At 41.7% G+C, this 19384-nt stretch overlaps 1 protein-coding gene and 1 non-coding gene across 3 annotated transcripts in view; one reads left to right on the top strand and one right to left on the bottom strand.

The window, feature by feature from the left end:
- JMY (junction mediating and regulatory protein, p53 cofactor) overlaps positions 1-11043 on the bottom strand; it is a 97590-nt gene extending 86547 nt beyond the window's left edge. For both annotated transcript variants that reach the window (XM_053664442.1, XM_037130775.2), the window contains exon 1: positions 9438-11043. In XM_053664442.1, coding sequence (XP_053520417.1) covers positions 9438-10478 — 1041 coding nt within the window. In that variant the 5' untranslated portion in view covers positions 10479-11043. The remainder of the gene's footprint in view (positions 1-9437) is intronic.
- A 1354-nt stretch (positions 11044-12397) lies between these two features.
- On the top strand, positions 12398-12581 carry LOC119038320 (U2 spliceosomal RNA). Its single transcript, XR_005080397.2, has one exon. It is a non-coding gene; the product is annotated as a U2 spliceosomal RNA (small nuclear RNA).
- Positions 12582-19384: the final 6803 nt, after the last annotated feature.

The following is a 19384-nucleotide window of genomic DNA, read 5'->3' as shown; positions in this document are numbered from 1 at the left end:
AACCAACTATAGAGGCCATCTTGTGCTTTAGAGTTCCACTTGCAATAACATTCTACAGTCAATGAAAGGTCAAGTAAAGCAACAATGGAAAACAGTGAAAAACTGATTAATTAAAGTTATGTGAACATTTTGGGAGTGAAGATCGCAAATTTAAACACAGCTGTTACGTCTGACAAACCAAACCTTTCACTCACCTTCTCCCTTCAACATACACAGACACCCCTTGTATTCACATTACTAAAGTATCTGAGTTGACCTTGTTTTAGAAAGAAATTTCACGCCCAGTGTCATGTCTGTGAAGTATCTGGTGGACTGGGCAACATGTGATGGTAAACAGCAAGCAAAGAAACCACCACATAAATTAGTTATCAGGAAAACTACCATCCTGCCACCAGCCTCCACATTTCCTTCTTTACAGAGGCAGTAACCTAGAGACATATATTCATCTTTTTTTCTATACGTATCTCTTTTTTTGGTGATATGAAAAATGGCCAAGTTTACTTGAGCACAGAATTGAAAAAAAATGATTAGTATCTAAGTCATTATTTTAACAGCTCCCAGCTTTCAAGTCTTTCAACAAACTTATAACTCTCAAGAATCCCACAAAATTCTCTTAGTTTCATTATTCCTTAAATGTGTTTTACAGCAAGAGAGCAGTTTGTTCTATTTTTATAGGCATATACAGGCAGAACAGCTCTCTCCACTGCAACTACATTATGTCTTTCCTGGGCCTGCTTCTACTATTCATACCTATCTAATATCAGGGGTCATGGCTCCCTGGCCCAATAAAAGACCAGCATCCTAGGACTCATAAAAGACTATCATTTCTCTAATGTATATAGTTGGGGTTTCAGCAAGGCTTCAGAGTTTTATAACAAATCTTAGTTTTCAAGAAAACTTAAGGAAGTCATAAATGGGAGGAGAGGTACTAAGCAAAGTCTTCTTAGAGTCCCTTGAGCCTTCTGTTAAATAATCTCAGAATTCAGGAGTTATTTATAGCTGAATCATTTTAAAATACAAAGAAAAAAAGTGATTGGGCACTCTTGTCTTACCATAAATCCATCCCTGCACCCCCAAATGCTTTCTTCTAAAATACAACGTGCAGGACTTCAGTCAAGATGGAGGCATAAGCAAATACATTTCCCCTCCTTGCACAACCACAAATTTAAAAACTGACAGAAAATTGAACTGTATGGAAGTGGGACAACCAAGAAGTTAAAGAAGAAACATTCACCCAGACCAATGGGGGGGGGGAGTGTGCCCGAGATGGGCAGTTGGGGCAAAGAGGACTCACTGTAAAGGGGTGGCTGGCAGAGCAGGAGGTCCCACATTCGCATGTGGATAAACCAGGAGGAACAACTGGGGAGTGACACAAACCTCTTGACCCAGGGTTCTGGCATGGGGAAATAAAGTTTCAAAATTCCTAGCTAAAGAAAATCTGTGGAGGTTGAGGCAGCCGAAAAAACTCCCAGCCGCCTCACAGAGAGTTTGTTGGAGTGACCCACAGGGTCCTAGAATGTACACAAACTCACCCACCCAGGAATCAGCACCAGAAGGGCCCAGTTTGCTTGTATGTAGCTGAAGTGACTGAAAGCTGGCAGAGAGCTAAGTGAGCAGCATTGTTCCCTCTCAGACCCCTGCTCCACATACAGCAACACAAAGCATTGATGTGGGTTCCCTCGCCATGCCAAATACTTAAGGCTCTGATTTTACTATGTAACAGGCACACCAAGACAAAAAAATATTGCCAAAATGAAATAGATCAAAGCTCCAAAAATAGAACTAAGCAATGAAGAAGCAGCCAACCTATCATATGCAGAGTTCAAAACACTGGTAATCAGGATGCTCACAGAAATGGTTGAGTATCATCATAAAGTAGAGGAGAAAGTGAAGCCTATGAAAAGTGAAATAAAGGAAAATGTACAGGGAACGAAGAGTGACAGGAAGGAAACGAGGACTCACATCAATAGTTTGGAGCAGAAGGAAGAAAGTAACAGTGAACAGGAACACAATGAAAAAACAAGAATTCAGGACTTCCGCCAAGATGGAGGCGTAGGTGGGAACACTTTGCGTCCTCCCACAACCAAATTTAAAAACAACAAAGTTTTAACAAAAATAAACGCAACCAAACCACACAGAAAATCGAATACGAAGTCTGCTAAACCGGTGAGAGGGGCGAAGCCAGCAGCGGAGCTGGTCGGGCACCGTCCCCCAACTGGGGCTGTGCACAGGCAGCCAAGGGTGTGGATCCCAGGTGTGGGCTAGCCACGGGCGGAACCCAGGGGAGAGGCACGGCTGGCTGTCTGCAGTCGGTTGCACATTTGCACGCAGATAAACCAGTGAAGAGGCGAGCATTGAGACCGTGCGGCGGAGGGCAGCGGGCTCGCACATTTGCACTCAGATAAGCAGGCGGGGGCAAGCGGTAAGGCGGACTGGGTGAGCAGAGAGGACTGCCATTGCTCCCTCTCTGACCCTGCCCCCACATACAGCATCACAAACCAGCAACCTGGGTGGCCCCACCCTGGTGAACACCTAAGGCGCCTCTCCTCATGCGTAATAGGCACAAACAGATCAAAACATGGCTCAAGAACAATTCAGAGCCCCAGAGCCCATAAATCTAAGTGACGAAGAAATAGCAAAACTTTCAGATGCACAGTTCGAAACACTGGTGATCAGGATGCTCGCAGAACTGGTTGATTTTAGTCACAAATTAGAGGAACATATGAAGGCTAAACTAATTGAAATGAATCAAAATGCACAGGGAACCAATAGTAATGGAAAGGACACTGGGACTCAAATCAAGGGAGTGGACCAGAAGGAAGAAAGAAATGACCAAACAGAAAAGTATGAAGAAACAAGAATTCCAAAAAATGAGGAGAGGCTTAGGAACCTCCAGGACATCTTTAAACGTACCAACATCCAAATTACAGGGGTACCAGAAGGAGAAGAGGAAGAGCAACAAGTGGAAACCTTATTTGAACAAATAATAAAAGAGAACTTCCCCAATATGGCAAAGGAAATAGACTTCCAGGAAATCCAGGAAGCTCAGAGAGTCCCAAAGAAGTTGGACCCAAGAAGAAACACACCAAGGCACATCATCATTACATTAGCCAGGATTAAAATGAAGGAGAGACTCCTAGAAGCAGCAAGAGATAAGGGGACAGTCACCTACAAAGGAGTTCCCATTAGACTGTCAGCGGATTTCTCCAAAGAGACCTTACAGGCAAAAAGGGGCTGCAAAGAAGTATTTCAAGTCATGAAATCCAAAGACCTACAACCAAGATTGCTCTATCCAGCAAAGCTTTCATTTAGAATGGAAGGACAGATAAAGTGCTTCTCAGATAAGGTCAAATTCAAGGAGTTCATCATCACCAAGCCCTTATTATATGAAATGTTAAAGAGACTTATCTAAGAAAAAGAAGATAAAAAAGATGAACAATGAAAGGACAGCAAACTCACAGTTATTAAGAACCACACCTAAAACAAAAGCAAATTAAGAGGACAGCTAGATCAGGAGTGGACCATAGAAATGAAGATCACATGGAGGGTTAGCAACAGGGGAGTGGGAGGAGGAGAAGGGGGGAGAAGGTACAGAAAATAAGTAGCATAGACAGTAGATAGAAAATAGATAGGGGGAAGGTAAGAATAGTAGGGGAAATAGAGAATCTAAAGAACTTGAGACATGTGTTCATGAACTAAAGGGGGGGAATGGTGGGGAAGGGATGTGCAGGGTGGAGGGGGGGAATAGGGCAAATGTAATGGCATAATCAATAAAAATAAATAAAGTTAAAAAAAACACAAACAAAAAAAGAAACAAGAATTCAAAATATCAGGAGAGGCTTAGAAACCTCTGGGATAACTTTAAACCTTTCAACATCCAAATCATACGGGTGCCAGAAGGAGAAGAGCAACGGCAAGAAATTAAAAACATATTTGAAAACATAATGAAGGAGAACTTCCCTAATCTAGCAAAAGAAATACCATATTTTAGGACCATAAGATGTACCAGACCATAAGACTCACCTAGGTTTTAGAGGAGGAAAATACAAAAAAAAATTTTGAAGCAAAAAATGTGGTAAAATATTTAATAACCTGTGACCTTGCTCCACCCCCACCCCACCCACAGCAAGCCAGCCAAGCTACATTCAAACTGTAAAACACACACCCCTTCCTCCCAAATTGAGCAGGGCAGGGGGTCTTATAGTCCAAAAAATATAGTAGACTTCCAGGAAGTCCAGGAAGCTCAGAGAATCCCAAAGCTAGACCCAAGGAAGCACACATCAAGGTACATCCTAATTATGTTACCCAAGATGAGAGATAAGGAGAAAAGCTCTTTAAAAGCATCAAGAGAAAAGGAGACAGTTGCCTACAAAGAAATTCCCATAAAACTATCAGCTGAGTTCTCCAAAGAAACCTTGCAGGCAAGGAGGGGCTGGAAAGAAGTATTCCAAGTCACAAAAGGCAAAGACCCACTCCAAGATAACTCTATCCAACAAAGCTATCCTTTAGAATGGAAGGGCAGATAAAGTGCTTCCCAGATAAGGTCAAGTTCAAGGAGTTCATTATTACCAAGCCCTTATTATATGAAATATTAAAGGAACTTATCTACGAAAAAGATAAAAAATACAAACAGTAAAATGACAACAAACTCACAGCTATCAACAAACCAACCTAAAAAAACAAAAACTAAAATGAACTAAGTGAACAACTTGAACAGGAACAGATTCACAGAAATAGAGATCATGTGGAAGGTTACCAGCAGGGAGGGGGATGGGGAGAAGGAGGGAAAAGGTACAGGAAACAAGAAGCATAATTTGTGAGTACAAAATAGAAAGGGAGAGTTTAAGAACAGTATGGGAATTGGAGAAGCCAAAGAACTTATATATATGACCCATGGACATGAACTAAAATGAGGGAATGATGGGGGGGGGGTACAGGGTGGAAGGGAATAAAGGGAAGAAAAGAATGGGACAACTATAATAGCATAATCAATAAAATATACTTAAGAAATAAAATAAAATAAAATACAACATGCAGCCTCTGCCCCACACCATGCCTATCATAATTAATTTGAAATAAATCAAATGAAAACTTAATTTAAAAGTCATTATTCAACTTATTAAAAACTTTAAATACTGGCATTACTCTATTCTCAGGAGTGGAGACTGACATCCCTTCTAATATCTTCACAGAAACCACGCTTGGCAGAAAAGGTGCACATCTGGATTAAGACAAATCTCGGTTTGAATCTTGAGTTTTGTCACTCCTTAACTGTTTAATGTTGACCAAATCTGTGTAACACCTTAAAGTTTCAACTCCTACTTCAGCAAAATAGTAAAAACAACAACAAAAACACCACTTAGCTCAAAAGACAATAGGAAGGAAGGAAGAAGATAGGAAACATGAAGGGCCCAATACCTAAGTAACCAATAAATTAGTTACTGAGTTGGCCAAAATGTCTGTTATGGTTTTTTCTGTAAAATAAAAGACACATTTGTCATTTTCACATTTGTCAGTAAGTCACTGACTTATTGATTTGGATATTTTGAGTATGTCAGCTGTCTCCCACTATTATTGGCTTCTAGTGGGTAGAGGCCAGGGGTGCTGCTAAACATCTTCCAATGCCTAAGACAGTCCCACAGCAAAGAATTATTTGGCCAAAATGTCAATAGTATCAAGAAACTTCACGAACCACTTTCAACACATTTGATCACTTACAGCACTTTCTACATACACTGCACAAATTTTTTTTTTCCTTTTAGCTGCGTTTTTACCTTGAAATAATAAAGCATAATAGGCAGAAAATGTTGCATACCTTCTTCCATTTTCAACATTAAAATGCCTGCACAAAAAAATCACTGGTTTTGGTAAGTTTTTATATAACAGCTGTCCCAAAACAATCTAACAAAATTGTTTCGAATGAGGTTAGTCAACTAAGCACTACTAGAGCCAATGTAGGTGAAAAACTAAATAAACTTTTTGACCAACCCAATACATCCCCTGAAAAGTGTATTGAGTTGAAAATGCTGGAGAATCCTTATTACATGACAGAAGAGATCATTAACACTCCTTGGAAATCTCCTTTATAAGTGCCACTTTGTTAAGCACTTTTTCATACTGTCTTCATTAAATGTTAAAATATCCTTTAAGCATTTTCCCAATTTCTCGGATTTAAAGAGCTTAAATAAGCAAGCAGGTCAAAGAAGTGATGAAGCCTGTATTCAAATCCAAGTCTTCTGGACTCCAAACTCTAGGCAGGCTCTAGTTTCTGTGTGCTTTTTGTAGATGGCTACTTTTGAAAATACACACTATTCTCAAACAGTGGTTTCAACTGGAAAGAAGTTAGAATTGAGGACAGTTTTACAAACATAATAAATTCCAAAGTGAGCACTGATTTCAGATCTTAATCAAGCCTACAATCACAGTGACTAAGGTTTATTAAAGGACCATAACTAAAAATTTCAAGAATAGTTGTCCTTATACAGAAACCATTATTTACAAAACTTAATTCATCAAAGGTAAGCCACAGTAGGGCCACCCATACACACACACTATTGTACAATCATCAGCTCTGACCAACAACCAAGAACACTGCTGAAACCATTCCAAGATGCCTTGCTAGCATCTGATTCATTCAGGGATTGAGTGCCTGCTATATAAATAGCACTACTTACAGCAAACCCTTTTAAAAGTCCAAAACAAACCTAAACTGTAATAAATTTCACACTTCATTTACACTCAAGATTGAGGCCCTAAGTAAGTAGTATATTATTCTTATGTAATCTAAAAATAATTTCTCAGTATTGTGTAAGTTGTAGCTCCTTACAAACTATTATTTACAGTCAGATGACCATATCTGTGAATTAACAAATCTTTTAGCAGAAAACTTAAGGTTTAATTCTCCAACATTCCTTAAGATAAGGATATAGGAATACTTCCTATAATCCATATTTAATCATAAGTATATTCCAAAAATTAAACTCCAATAAGGTTTATAAAGCACACCAGCCAGGGTGCTAATTTACAAAGCACATAATTTACAATTGTGGTTTTAAAGCTCTTTTTGAAAACAATACCTTTAAGAGTTTGATAAAAGTCCTTCTATCCAAAAAAATGCAAATATCCCTATGCATATAAAACTTTACTTGCTCATTAAAGTTCATGTTTACCTCCTCTTAATTTATAGGGAATTCACCAACTCCACATAAAAAAACTCCTTATTTAGGAAGTCATTTACAGTTTTAAGAGATTCTTCTCCTAGTTTTTCAATAGCATGGTCCCTTGAGTAGTTTACATTTATCATTTTATAAAAACTTATTTACCCACAACTTTACATTAAAAGGCCACTTTTTCCAAACCCTTTAAATTCTTGCAATACTAAAAACAAACTGGACCCTTTGTCTGCTAATATTAAGAGTGCTCACAAAACCTGTGGCCCTGAACCAGGGGGTGGCAGAGAAGAGAATTTCAAGATATTGTCAAGGCCATGCCTGAGAAGTTTACGTTCTATTTGCAGTCTGTTCTATTAAAAAAAAAAATGCAAAACTTATCTAAAGAACTGAGTGACCATTCTGAACAAAAACAGGTGTGGTCTTTAAGCTGAAGCCTTTAAAAGAAACTCTATAGGAAAAGGGACCAGAAAATAGATTCACTGAAATTAAAGGAAAAACATGACTTGACTTAATTTTTTAAAGCATCATAGACTTAAGAATGTGCTTGATTTACCAAATACATCTAGCTTGAAAAAAACCATAGCTAACTTCATAAGTCAACTTGAGAATTGGAAATACAAAATCATTCAGTTAGATGTAATTCCTAAACTCAATAAAATCAATAATAGAAAAATGACACAAATTCTAGAAAATTGTTAGTTAACTATATTGTTGGCAGCCCTAATTTTTAACCCAATTTGAATTAAAAAATCCATACAAAATACTTTTTCCTGAGTATCAAAAAATTAAAACCAGACATACCTGCCTACATGACTTAGGAATTAAAAAATACAAAGTTTCAAAAAACAATATAATATGTATCTGTAAATGGAGTAAAAGAAAGAAGTACTAACTTTGTCCTTCCAAGTTCAATGAAATACAGATCAATATCAGCAAAACTCCACAGCAAATATATGTGGCCATTTAAGATTTCTGTCAATTCCTTCCAAAAACAATCTAAGATAGAACACAGACTCTGGAAAGGAGATGATCCAAAAGAAAATAAAAACATTCTTAATCTCCAGGATCATATATATAGGTGGGTGATGTTTAACATAAAATAAACTAATAGGAAGGAGTTGAAAACCTGGATTCAGGAAGTTTTAGGAGAGCACTTGTGGAATAAGTGAGAAAGGGTTCACTTCCTAATCCTCAAATCTAGCAAGAAAAACTATATGTCTAAGAAACCAAAAGGCTCCAGCTTCGTAACCTTAATAGCAGGATTCAAGTATTATATAAATAAAGGCGAAGTTAACAGATGACAACACAATGTCGGGAATATAAACACCATAAAAAGGAGAATTTTCCCACCCTAAGTCCAACCTGGACTGGTACTAATACTAAAAATAATAAACTGCTCTGAAAAAGTATGTTTTACTGTTCATTAGAGGAAACTGAGTATATCTGAAAATACTGTTTCAGTGAAGTTCTTTCAAAGCTGTTAAGTAGGCATGACCTCAAATTTTACACATTGTAGAGCTCCTTTTGTATAGTCATTCCAACCTTTCCCCCATATTGTACTACACTGCACTGCTTTTAAGTAGAAAGTATACTAAACATTCCTGCCCAAAGCATTTTTTCCTCACTAAAACAAGAGTGAAACACGAACCATCTGTAGAGATTTGATATTCATAAAATGTGTATAAAACCTTTAAAAATACATTTCTATCCAACTGTCAGTTGGTACTTTTTCATTTGGACAGGCCACTTATTTGGACAACAAAGTATTTAAAACTTGCCCAAGTTGCCAAACTATATTTGGAGGTAAAGACGGACAACTCTACTCCGTAAGACAAACTATCTTGAGTAAATGAGCAAGACACGAAGAAATGACACCAAAGTTAATACCTGGACAGTTACTGCTAGAAAGAGCTTTAGGGGCAAAGAGAAACGCTCCTTTAGCTTACCTTTACGAGCCATCTTTTTTTCCAAAGTGGCTTTAATCTTAGTGACAGTATGTAAACAGAGCACTTATTACATAAAACCTATGTAATTAATGAAAGAGGAAATCCAAAGACTTACCAAAGGTCCTTCAGAGGACCAATTAAGGAAAGCCAGTTTTCCTACCAGTGAATGAAAGGAATGAAGAGGGAGGTAACTCACAGGCACCCATCGTCTTTTCTTTTCCCTGGTCTAGAAAAATGAGTGTCGCAAATGTGCACAGGCTAAACCAAGACTCTAGCCTTTGGTACTGAATAACGAAAAGATGTCACTGACAAAACTTACCTCCTGGATGCGCTTCCTAGCTCGCTGAAGCACTTCTTCATAGCCCTTCTGCCGCAGCTCGCTAAGGCTTTCGTAATACTCCTCGGGGTCATCGGTCTCAGTGAAAAGTACCTGGGAGAGGATCTTCCAACCGCAGGTGTCCAGGCCATGACCGAGGTAGACCTGGAGCTGGTAACAAAGAGTATCAATCTCCTGTTCAGTCATCTCAGGGGCCCCCCCAAACAGCACGGTCCACATGCCCGAGGGCTCCTCGGGAAAGACGGGCAGGCAAGGCTCCAGCTGCGAGTTCACCGAGCACAGCTGCTGGTGCACAGCGCGTAGATCCTGGAAGGAAAAGAGCCCGGCCCAACTGCACTCTTCGGCCGTGGACTCCAGTTCACCCACGGGTGGCTGTAGCTCCGTGTCGGGAAGCAACTGGGAGACCGGAGCTGCTTCGTCCTCCCTCACCATTTCCAGGACCTCGATCTCCTCAGAAACTGCCCCACAGGCACTCACTACCCGCACAGAGGACACCCGGGCCTCCCTGGGCGCCGCCGGGGTTGACGCTGCGGAGATGCCCGCCACATCTCTGCCTTCAGATCCCTTCCGGACAGGGCTGGACTTGGCCCGCACTGGGCTCCTGAGAGAGCTCTCTGCTCCTTTGCCGGCTGAGCTCCGCAACAGTGATTCCCCCCGAACATTGCGCGCGCTCCGGGGAGAACCTCCCTCTGCCCAGGCTGGGCTCCTCCGTGGCCCTGGGCTTCTCCCCAGAGTAGTAGAACCGGTGGCCTCCGGCCGCCCCTTGCCCGCGGGGCTGCCCAGCCCCCGAGTCCCTTCGGATGCTGCTGCGCCGGTCTCCGCGCCCCCTCGTGCTCCCGCCTGCTCCCGGGAGCCGCTCCTCTGCCTCTGGGCCGTCCGGTTGTGGCAGGTTATGGCAAACTTGCCCTCAATCTCGTTCCAGGCCACAATAAACACGAACTTGTGCTTCTCGCGCTCATCGAACACATGGGGCCGCACGGCGACCCAGTCCGACTCCAGCGTCTCCTCCAGCGCGAACGACATGGTGGCTCCAACGCCAGGCCGCCGGAGAGGCGACGCTCGTCCTGCCCGCTTGAGGACTCACCGGCTGGCTGCGCCGCGCCCCCCGCTCACCCTCGCCGGACGCCTTCAGCCATCTTAGCGTCCCAGCCGGCTCTCCTCGCTTGCTTGCCTGTCCCTGCGCACTCGGACCCACCGCACTCCTTTGTGGAGCAGCTCGCGGGAAAGACAGACAATACGCTTCCCTAGAGCAGGTAGTTCACATGGTCACGTGCAGCCAGATCTGTTTACAAGCCCAGCGCTGTGGCAGCGCCCCGAGCCCGCCCCGGCTGCCCCGCGTGAGAGGCCGTGGTGCTGCGTCTATGGCGCTCTGGAGGTAAGGCGTGGGTCCCGTGGGGCCGAGCAGGCCGGTGAGCGGTTAGGGCCAGATGTGTATGAGTCTCTGCCAGTCGCCCAGGCCGATAGCCCTCCTCCTGTTCCCGACCGCCCAGGGGCCGCCAGACTGATTGACGCGTCTCCTAAACTCCAAACCTCAGTAACGGCACAATGTTACCATTCTGTTGCTGACGTCGGCGGCTCCAGGAGGGACGTAAACACCGGCACGTGCCTCACGCTGGTGACGCGACAGCGGCAGCGCGCACACCCCGCCCACGAGCGCGCCCAGCTCCGCCCCTTAGGCGCTTGCTCCTCCCAGGAGCAACCGCGCTCCGGTCTTTTCCCTTCCGCTGAGCTGCGTTTTCCTCCCACAGGCTAGAGCTGGAGACTCACAGGTTGCCGAATCTTAGGGGGTGAGAGCGACAGGTGTGCCTTGCGGGCCGCGGGCCTCGGGCCCCGAACCCCGGGCGAAAAAAGAACGAAGGCTGAGGAACTCAGGCTTGTCACACTCCAGTCATTCATAGGGGCCCTCAATTGTAAGTTCGCCTCCATTTCCCCCCTTGAGGGGAGCGGGGGTAGTCGGGATTGATAAATCCTATATTCGGAAAGAAATACCATAATACCCTGAACATTATGCAAACCATGTACTAAACTGTTTCGGTTCCCCCATACTGTTGGATTCTACCTTAACACTCTTGAGACACAATTTAATATATGAAAGGATAATGTCTGTTGACAACCCAACAAAACCCCAAGACAAAATAAAGTTAAAAGGAATTTCAGTCATGTCCTAAAGTATGAATGTTTTAAGTTAATCGGTGTTTTATTGCTTCAGGTTTCATTTTTGTCTAGTTGTGTGAATCTCACTGTCTTGAGCCCTTTTGAAGTTGTATTCAATTATCAGAGTTCCCAAAATAACACATGCAAAAAAATTCATGTAAACCTGAAGAATTTTGTTATTTGTACTGAACTGTGCTGAAACACATTCTTACAACTGGCTGGTGGATCTTATAGTCCAGCCTATGTCATTGGCATTTTTGTCCCATTAGTTTCCAATTCATATTGCAGGTATTCTTCATCTACAGTAAAGTACAATAAGAATTCTTTATTTTACTTTTTACATGTTTCTAAAATGTATGCAAAACCATTTGAAATAACTGTGCATTGTCAGCTATACTTACTTTTACTTCAGTGTTGTCCTGATCTCTGAATAAACAGCCAAAAGTTTTAGCCCTGTTGCTTAGCAGGACATTTTAGATCTATAGATTGGCTTTGACAAAAAAAAAAAAAAAGGGAAGGACACATTGGGCAGGATGACCAAAAAGGGAACGGGACTGGTTTTTAAACCTTTTTGCAGTTCTTTATAGGGAACCACACATTTTCAGAGCTTGTAACTGAACCTGTGTCAACTCTCAAACACAAATCAGAGATACACCTTTCAAAAGGTAGGAGGAGAGAAAACTCTTCAGAAATCTGTATCACCATTTAAGCAAACAATAGCACACTATAGAAAAAAATTTCTGCTGAAAAGTACTAAAAGTTGTTTGTTTGATTTTTTATAAAAAGTGATGATGTTTGGCCTTTTGGCTAAGATTGAATGTAGAGATATGTTTTTATCAGTTTAACATCTGATACGTCCTCTATTGAGGACAGCATATTAAATGGATTTTTAGAGCCGAGAGGTGGTCTAGGAGCTTACTTTGTCCACGCCATGATTGGTATTGCACTACTTCCAGGCACAGTGCAGCACCTCAGGGACAAAAACAAAGTGATGATGACATTAAGGAGGAGGAAATGGCTGCTGGCGGGGTCGGGGAGGTGACAGGATCATGAGGTACCCTCTTGTAATACATACATTGCAGATAGGTGAATAAGAGTGAATAATAAAAGGGTATAGGAACTATTTTTCATTTAAATGTGTTGCAGTATTTATCCACAGACATAAAATTATGTCTTATCACAGTAGTGCTAAAGGAAATTGGTTGGCAGACACACTGGTGTTAAATATTTTCCCCCCAATGCTCTGGTCACTGCATTTTCTCAAAAGGGTTGTTTCAATTGTTCTTGTTACTCTAGAAATGAAAAGAAACAAACCAAAATTCCCATGGCAGGCTACTGTTGTACTCCACAATTCTTTATTTAGGTCTGTATCTGATGGTCAAACAAGATGTCTGAGTGTATAAATTACTCCCTGGGAATAAGTAAAGCTACAGAAAAACCATATAACCATACTAACTTTGAAAGGGCTTGAAAACAATTATCTGTTTGAATTTTTTTAAACTATTGTGAATTGTTAGGTAATCTGGGAAATACTTTAAATCTTTAGAAGTTTTAATAAAAACTGTAATAGTTCACATAACGATTTTCAAATTATATGGCATTTTCCTCCAAATATTCATTCTATTTTTATAATAATCTTATAAAGTATGCATGAAAGAAATGTCTTTAATTTTATATATGAGAAAATAGTTCTGATTAATTAGGGCAGACATCCCAGGATTGGGAACAGGGAACAACTTGACTTCAGAGCCCTGATGGACAACTGTTCTCTTTAGATTTTCTCAGAAGCAGAGACTGAAAAGAAGTCAGGAATGCCAAAATTTATTGGAAGGTGGTGGGGGTGGTTTAACACCTGTGAAAGAAAAAGGACTGAAGCAGGATTGGAGATCCAAAGCAAAAATTGTTTCTTTTTTAAATTTTATTTTTCAATTACAGTTTACATTCAATATTACTTTGTATTAGTTCCAGGTGTACAGTTAGTGATTGGATAGTCATATACTTTACAAAGTGTTTTCCCAAATATTTCCAGTACTTACCTGGTACCATACATAGTATAATATTATTGACCATATTCCCTATGCTGTACTTTACATCCCCATGACTATTTTTTGTCACTGCCAATTTGTACTTCCTAATCCCTTCACATTTTTCACCCAGTCCCCCATTGCCCTCCCCTCTGGCAACCATCAGTCTGTTCTCTATCTATGAATTTGTTTTAATTTTATTTGTTCATTTATTTTAGATTCCATTGTAAATGAAATTATGTGGTATTGGTCTTTCTCTGACTGACTTATTTCACTTAGCATAGAGGGTATTAGCATACCAGTAATACCCTCTAGATTCATCCACACTGTCACAAATGGTAAGACTTCTTTCTTTTATGTGGCTGAGTAATATTCCCTTGTATATATTTGTAATGCTACTTTTTAATCCACTTGTTTGTTTTTTTCTTAATTTATTGATTTGAGAGAGAAGAGGTGGCAGGAGGGGTGGGACAGGATAGGGAGAGAGAGAGAAAGAAACATTGATTTGTTGTTCTACTTATATATACATTCATTGGTTGATTCTTGTGCCCTGACCAGGGATCGAACCTACAACCTTGGTGTATTGGGATAACACTCTAACCAACTGAGTTACTCAGCTAAGGCTGCACTTGTCCACTGATGGGTAATCAGCTATTATAAATAATGCTGAAATGAACATAGGGATACATATGTTCTTTCAAATTAATGTTTTGGGTTCCTTTGGATACATACCCAGAAGTAGAATCGTTGGTTATAAGGCAGTTCCATTTAAAATTTTTTGAAGAATTTTCACACTGTTTTCAATAGTGGCTGTACCATTCTACATTTTCACCAACAGTGCACAAGAGTTCTCTTATCTCCACATCTTAGCCAACACTTGCTGTTTGTTCATTTATTGACGAGAGCCATTTTGGTGGGTGCGAAGTGATGTATCATTGTTTCATTGTTTTAATTTATATTTCTCTGGTGTAATAATTGGTTCTTAAAGAAGTTCTCCCATTTAATAGACATTGTTAGGCCTTACTTAGTGACTAACTGGAGACCACCCTGAGAAAAGCATAGGATGAAAATCTGAAGCTGACTCTGAAGTAACAAACAGCTGGGGACTGTCAGCCCACCATACCCCTTGAAGCTGAGGAATGAGTCTTTTCTTCAAGGAGGATCTGATTGACACATCTCCTATCTGACGCAGAGAGGCATGCAGAGGGATCCACTAAATAGTACATTTGGGGAGCAGTTTCTTCAGGGCTCTGGTGGGCCTCTTTTCCTGAGGGGAAACTTACACAAGGGGGGTTGGAGGGATGAACTGTAGCTTTCATGGCTATAAGTGGTTCCACAGACACAACTGACACTCATCCCTCCCATCTTCATCATCTGTTCTAACATCCCTCATTTTCTGCTGCCCTCAGTGGCTCATGTGGTGTTTCCCAGAGCATCACTTTTGAAAGGTCTGAACTCTGGGTAACTTTACCTGCATATGGCCTACTGTATCAATACATTTGCTGCACAATAGGTGATAGCTACCAAGAGGCACCCAGTAGGTGACCTGGGTTCCATACACATTCCTCCCTGCTCCCATCATGTAAAAGCATCTCTGCCACCTCCTGCTGATCAGAATTAATTACCCCGACAAGATGGTGATTCCTCTTCTTGCCTGCTGGTTTCTGGCCACATAGATCCCAAAGGGTATGAGTGGCAGCTGTAGCTTATGGTTCCATCGGATCTTTGCTATCCCCTGGTAAGAATACACCTATTTGGGGGATCAGGACCTTTAATCCTGCAGAAACCAGAGCTGTGTGGACCTCCAGTGTATCACTGAAAGTGGTGGTAAGTGAAGCTACTCCTGCTTTCACCCCTTGGTGCCTAGACCTATGTATTCTTTCTCTTGGAGAAATTGTACCATATAAAGGACTGTAATTCGACATTTATAGATATCCTGGAGGGTGGTACCCCCATCCTTGCAAGGTGTTGGCTCTGAGCAGGTGCTTTAGCTGTTCATTCAGCACACCATGCCAACACTTTTTTAGCCAGCAGCTTCTAGATGATATATCACATAACCAGTAGATCTGTAAAATGGGTTCCCTGGTTGGGTAATAAATTGTTTCATGTTTTTAGATCAGGCATTCTGTAAGTGGCCTTACAGTGGTGTTGGCAGAGACCCTGTAGGTGGGAAAGGCAAACCCCTGCTGAGATTAAGTATCTGTTCTGGTAACAAAAATCAGTGTTTCTTTCTGGTCAATTCTTATGTAGACCATTTGCTGCCAAGTGACTGGTTAGTTTTTTTAAGGAATAGTGCCACACTGGGGGCTCAGTATTGCTGTCTTTTGATGGCAGGTGGAACATTCAAAGCAGGCAATTACTAGATTGGCCTTTGGACAAGGGAGTCCTTTTTTTTTTTTGATCCATGCAAAGCCTCCACCTCTGACTTTGTGGCCATGTCATCTCTTTGCCTATCATACCAGTGAATGTCAACTGGTCAAGTTATTTTATCCACTTGGTCATTTGGTGTCCATACCATGTCAGTGCTTTCATTGGGCATTAATGTACAATAATAACCTTCACACTTTAGGCCCACTCTCACACATCCATCTACATATCTCTTCCCTAGACTTCATTGTCTGTGATGTTTTGATTTTTCTGCTTCAAGGTCCGTGATCATTCACCATTGCCCATGAATCTTTGTACATTTTTATTTCAGGCCACTTTTTTCACAAAGTAGATGACCAGGTTCACCTCCTGAAGCTCTGCCCATTGGGAAGATTTGCCTTTCATGCAGGTTCTCATTACTGTCTTTCACAGCCACCCCTGAATAAGTCTATAATGAAGACAGCATCCACTTTTGGTTTTATACCTGTATACTGAATCAGCCAATCCATAAACTAAGCTAGGAGTTTTTCCTCTTTCTTCAGCTGGTTGAATGGGAGGCTTATGTGGTCATTCATGTGAGCCGAGGAGAGACACTGCTACATAGTGGATGCCATGACCATACACAATGGATGCCATGGGTTCGGGACCCACTGCTCATGTCCCTAGATGTGTTATTGCTTCCTGTTTATGATCAGTTTCAGCTCTACCATTTCCATTTTATGATGGATCGCTACTGGACCCATCTCAATTTATGATTTGTTCCCAACTCACAATGGGCACTTGGTATCCCAAGGTCAAGCATTCCAATTCTATCAGGGCCCCATAGCATGCTAGGAGCTGTTTTACAAAACGTGCATAATCCTCTACTGCAGATGATGTGACCTTCCATAACCCCAGGTGCCTGGGTTGTGATTCTTCCACTGGAACTTGCCATATCTTCTATTATTGACATCTCAAATATTATAGAGTATGCTGGGATTTTTGTTCCAAGCAAACTTGCTACTTGCTCTGCAACCAGGACCTACTACAGAGCCATTCTTTACTCTGAGCCCTACTGAAAGCTGGCATATTCCATATAGACTAGGGCAGTTTTCCTAGGAGTGGAATGTGTTGCCGAAAAAGGCTAAGGAGGCTTAATAGTCATTGTACTTCCTTCATTATAGTAGTACATGCATGACGCAGCAACCTATCTTTACTTTGAAGGGAATGCCCTGGCTTGCACCTGACCGTGGGCTGTGTAGAAACTTTACTGAGTTGGCAAGTACTTCCATTTTTATAGAGTTTATCTCCCTCCCTCTAGAGTACATGTGTCTTACAAAAGTCTCCATCATGCTAGCACCCTCTTACTCATGCTACCAGATCAGCATGATGTCACCAACATGATCATTCATGATGCAATGAATCAATATGATGTTTTGCAATGTGTCCAGGTGGTCCAGATGTCTTCAGCCTAAATTATTACAGATGGTGGAAAAGTTAACATGGCCTCGGAGGAAACTGTTTCTAATCTTCCTGATTGGGACAGAAAAGTACACATTTGTCAAATCAATCTGCGTACTATTTCCAAAGACCATAGTATCTGCTGTAGCAAAGAAACTACATCTGGCTGGGCAGCTGAGATGAGGGCTATTTCTTGGTTGAGCTAGCAATAGTCTCCAGGATCTATTTGGTTCTGTAAGAAACAGACCAGCAAGTTAAATAGATATCTCAGGGACCACCATGCCTGCATCTTTGAGTGGCATAAATCTCTGCCATTTCTCTCTACAGTTATGCTGGTTTTGGTATACTGAATAGTCTGAGGGATGCAATTTCACAGGCTTTTACTTGACCTCCCCCACTACTATAGTTCTCACCAACAGACCCAATGTGTGGGTTACTCCAACTACCATGTATGTCAATCTCAATGATATATTTAGGGACAAGGGAAATGAGTACCAGGTAAGTTCACAGAACTAGTGGTCCCTTTCTTTGACCACTCCATTTATTACCTGGTTCCTTTATCCCTTACTCTAACACAGAGCCTATGATGAAATTCCTGGTAGTTAGATATCAATGTAAACTTGGACCATGTCTTCAACAGTCCTTGAAATGTCGGAGTTCTTCCCTTTCTCCAGTGAACAGTCACTTGAATACATGGCCCAGGTCCCTTTGGGGAAGCCCTGGGGAGATCATGTATTTCAGAGTTCTTCATATTGGGACCCAGTCAAAAATCAGTTAGGTCCAGAAATTGGGCAGGAGGTTGGTGGGGGCATGGGCATTGGTGGTAACTTCCCTCAACCTCCTGCTCATCCACTCTTACTGTATTTTGATTATATAAAGTATTAAACAGTGCCTTTTGGCTGCTCAGCTATTTTGCCCTTAGGGATGTTGTGTTCTATTAATCATCCCCTAACTGTGGACACTGTGACCCTTTGGCTTCTGATGGTGAAATGCTACCATCAGCCTCTCTTGCTCTTGGGCCTTCTTATCCCCATTGCTTTCAGTGAGTCAAATTCTGTGACTGTTTCTCCTGCTGTTAACCCTGGCCTGCAGAGGAGAGCCCCTCTTACCAGCACATTTCGAACACCCTTGATGAAGGGTGCATTCTTTGGGCCTTCCTGGGAAACATAGTACTTCTGGCTTCATGTAACATGTCCATTCCAGCATTCCCACTTCCCTGAGTCTTTTACTCTCTTCCTCTTCTGTATGTCAGGGTGTTTCAGTTCAGGCTTTGTGAAGACTATTGCTTTTTCCAGATTTCTAGGAGTCACTCTAGCTGCAAGCTGCAATATCCCCTGGAGTCCTAGCTTAAATATTAAATTCTCTTGTCCTGAGAGAGTGACCTCAATGTCAATAAACAATGTTAGTTACCCACAGCTTTTCTTTATCAGTCTGTAGGGTGACAATGAAACTTCATAACAACCCTTCAGTTCCATTATCCTTATATTTAACATTCCCCTTACATTTCAAGTGGTTAAATGCACCAGGCAGTGCATTTTCCCCCCCACTGGTATAGTATCCTAACCTACCACCAGTGAAAATTTAGAAATAGAACTTCCACCTTTTGCTGGGGCTGTTCGTTCTCTACCCATCACTCGGAATGGGGTGCTTAGAGCTAGTCAGGTGGGGTGTGATCTAGTCTCCAAACCTTATCTTCCTGCTTTCTCAGACTGCTTCTATTACCAACTGTGCCAGCTGGGCTTTTTGGGAAGCAGACACTGAGGGAATGAGGAATGTAAAAGGTTTATGGAGAGGAACATCCATGAAAGAAAAAGGGGGGAGACAGGATGGGTAAAGGGGCATCAGGCTGGAATATCTGCCAGCACCATGGGAAACCTGGAGAATTAGATGAGGTGCAAGCTGGATGGAAATGGCTAGACCTTGATACTACATACAGCCTTGTGC

Source organism: Artibeus jamaicensis, unplaced genomic scaffold (genome assembly GCF_021234435.1).
Source record: "Artibeus jamaicensis isolate MK-2021 breed Jamaican fruit bat unplaced genomic scaffold, CSHL_Jam_final contig_373, whole genome shotgun sequence".
Classification (NCBI taxonomy): domain Eukaryota; kingdom Metazoa; phylum Chordata; class Mammalia; order Chiroptera; family Phyllostomidae; genus Artibeus; species Artibeus jamaicensis.
The sequence above is the reverse complement of the archived record's forward strand: the minus strand, read 5'-3'. Positions and strand labels throughout refer to the sequence as shown.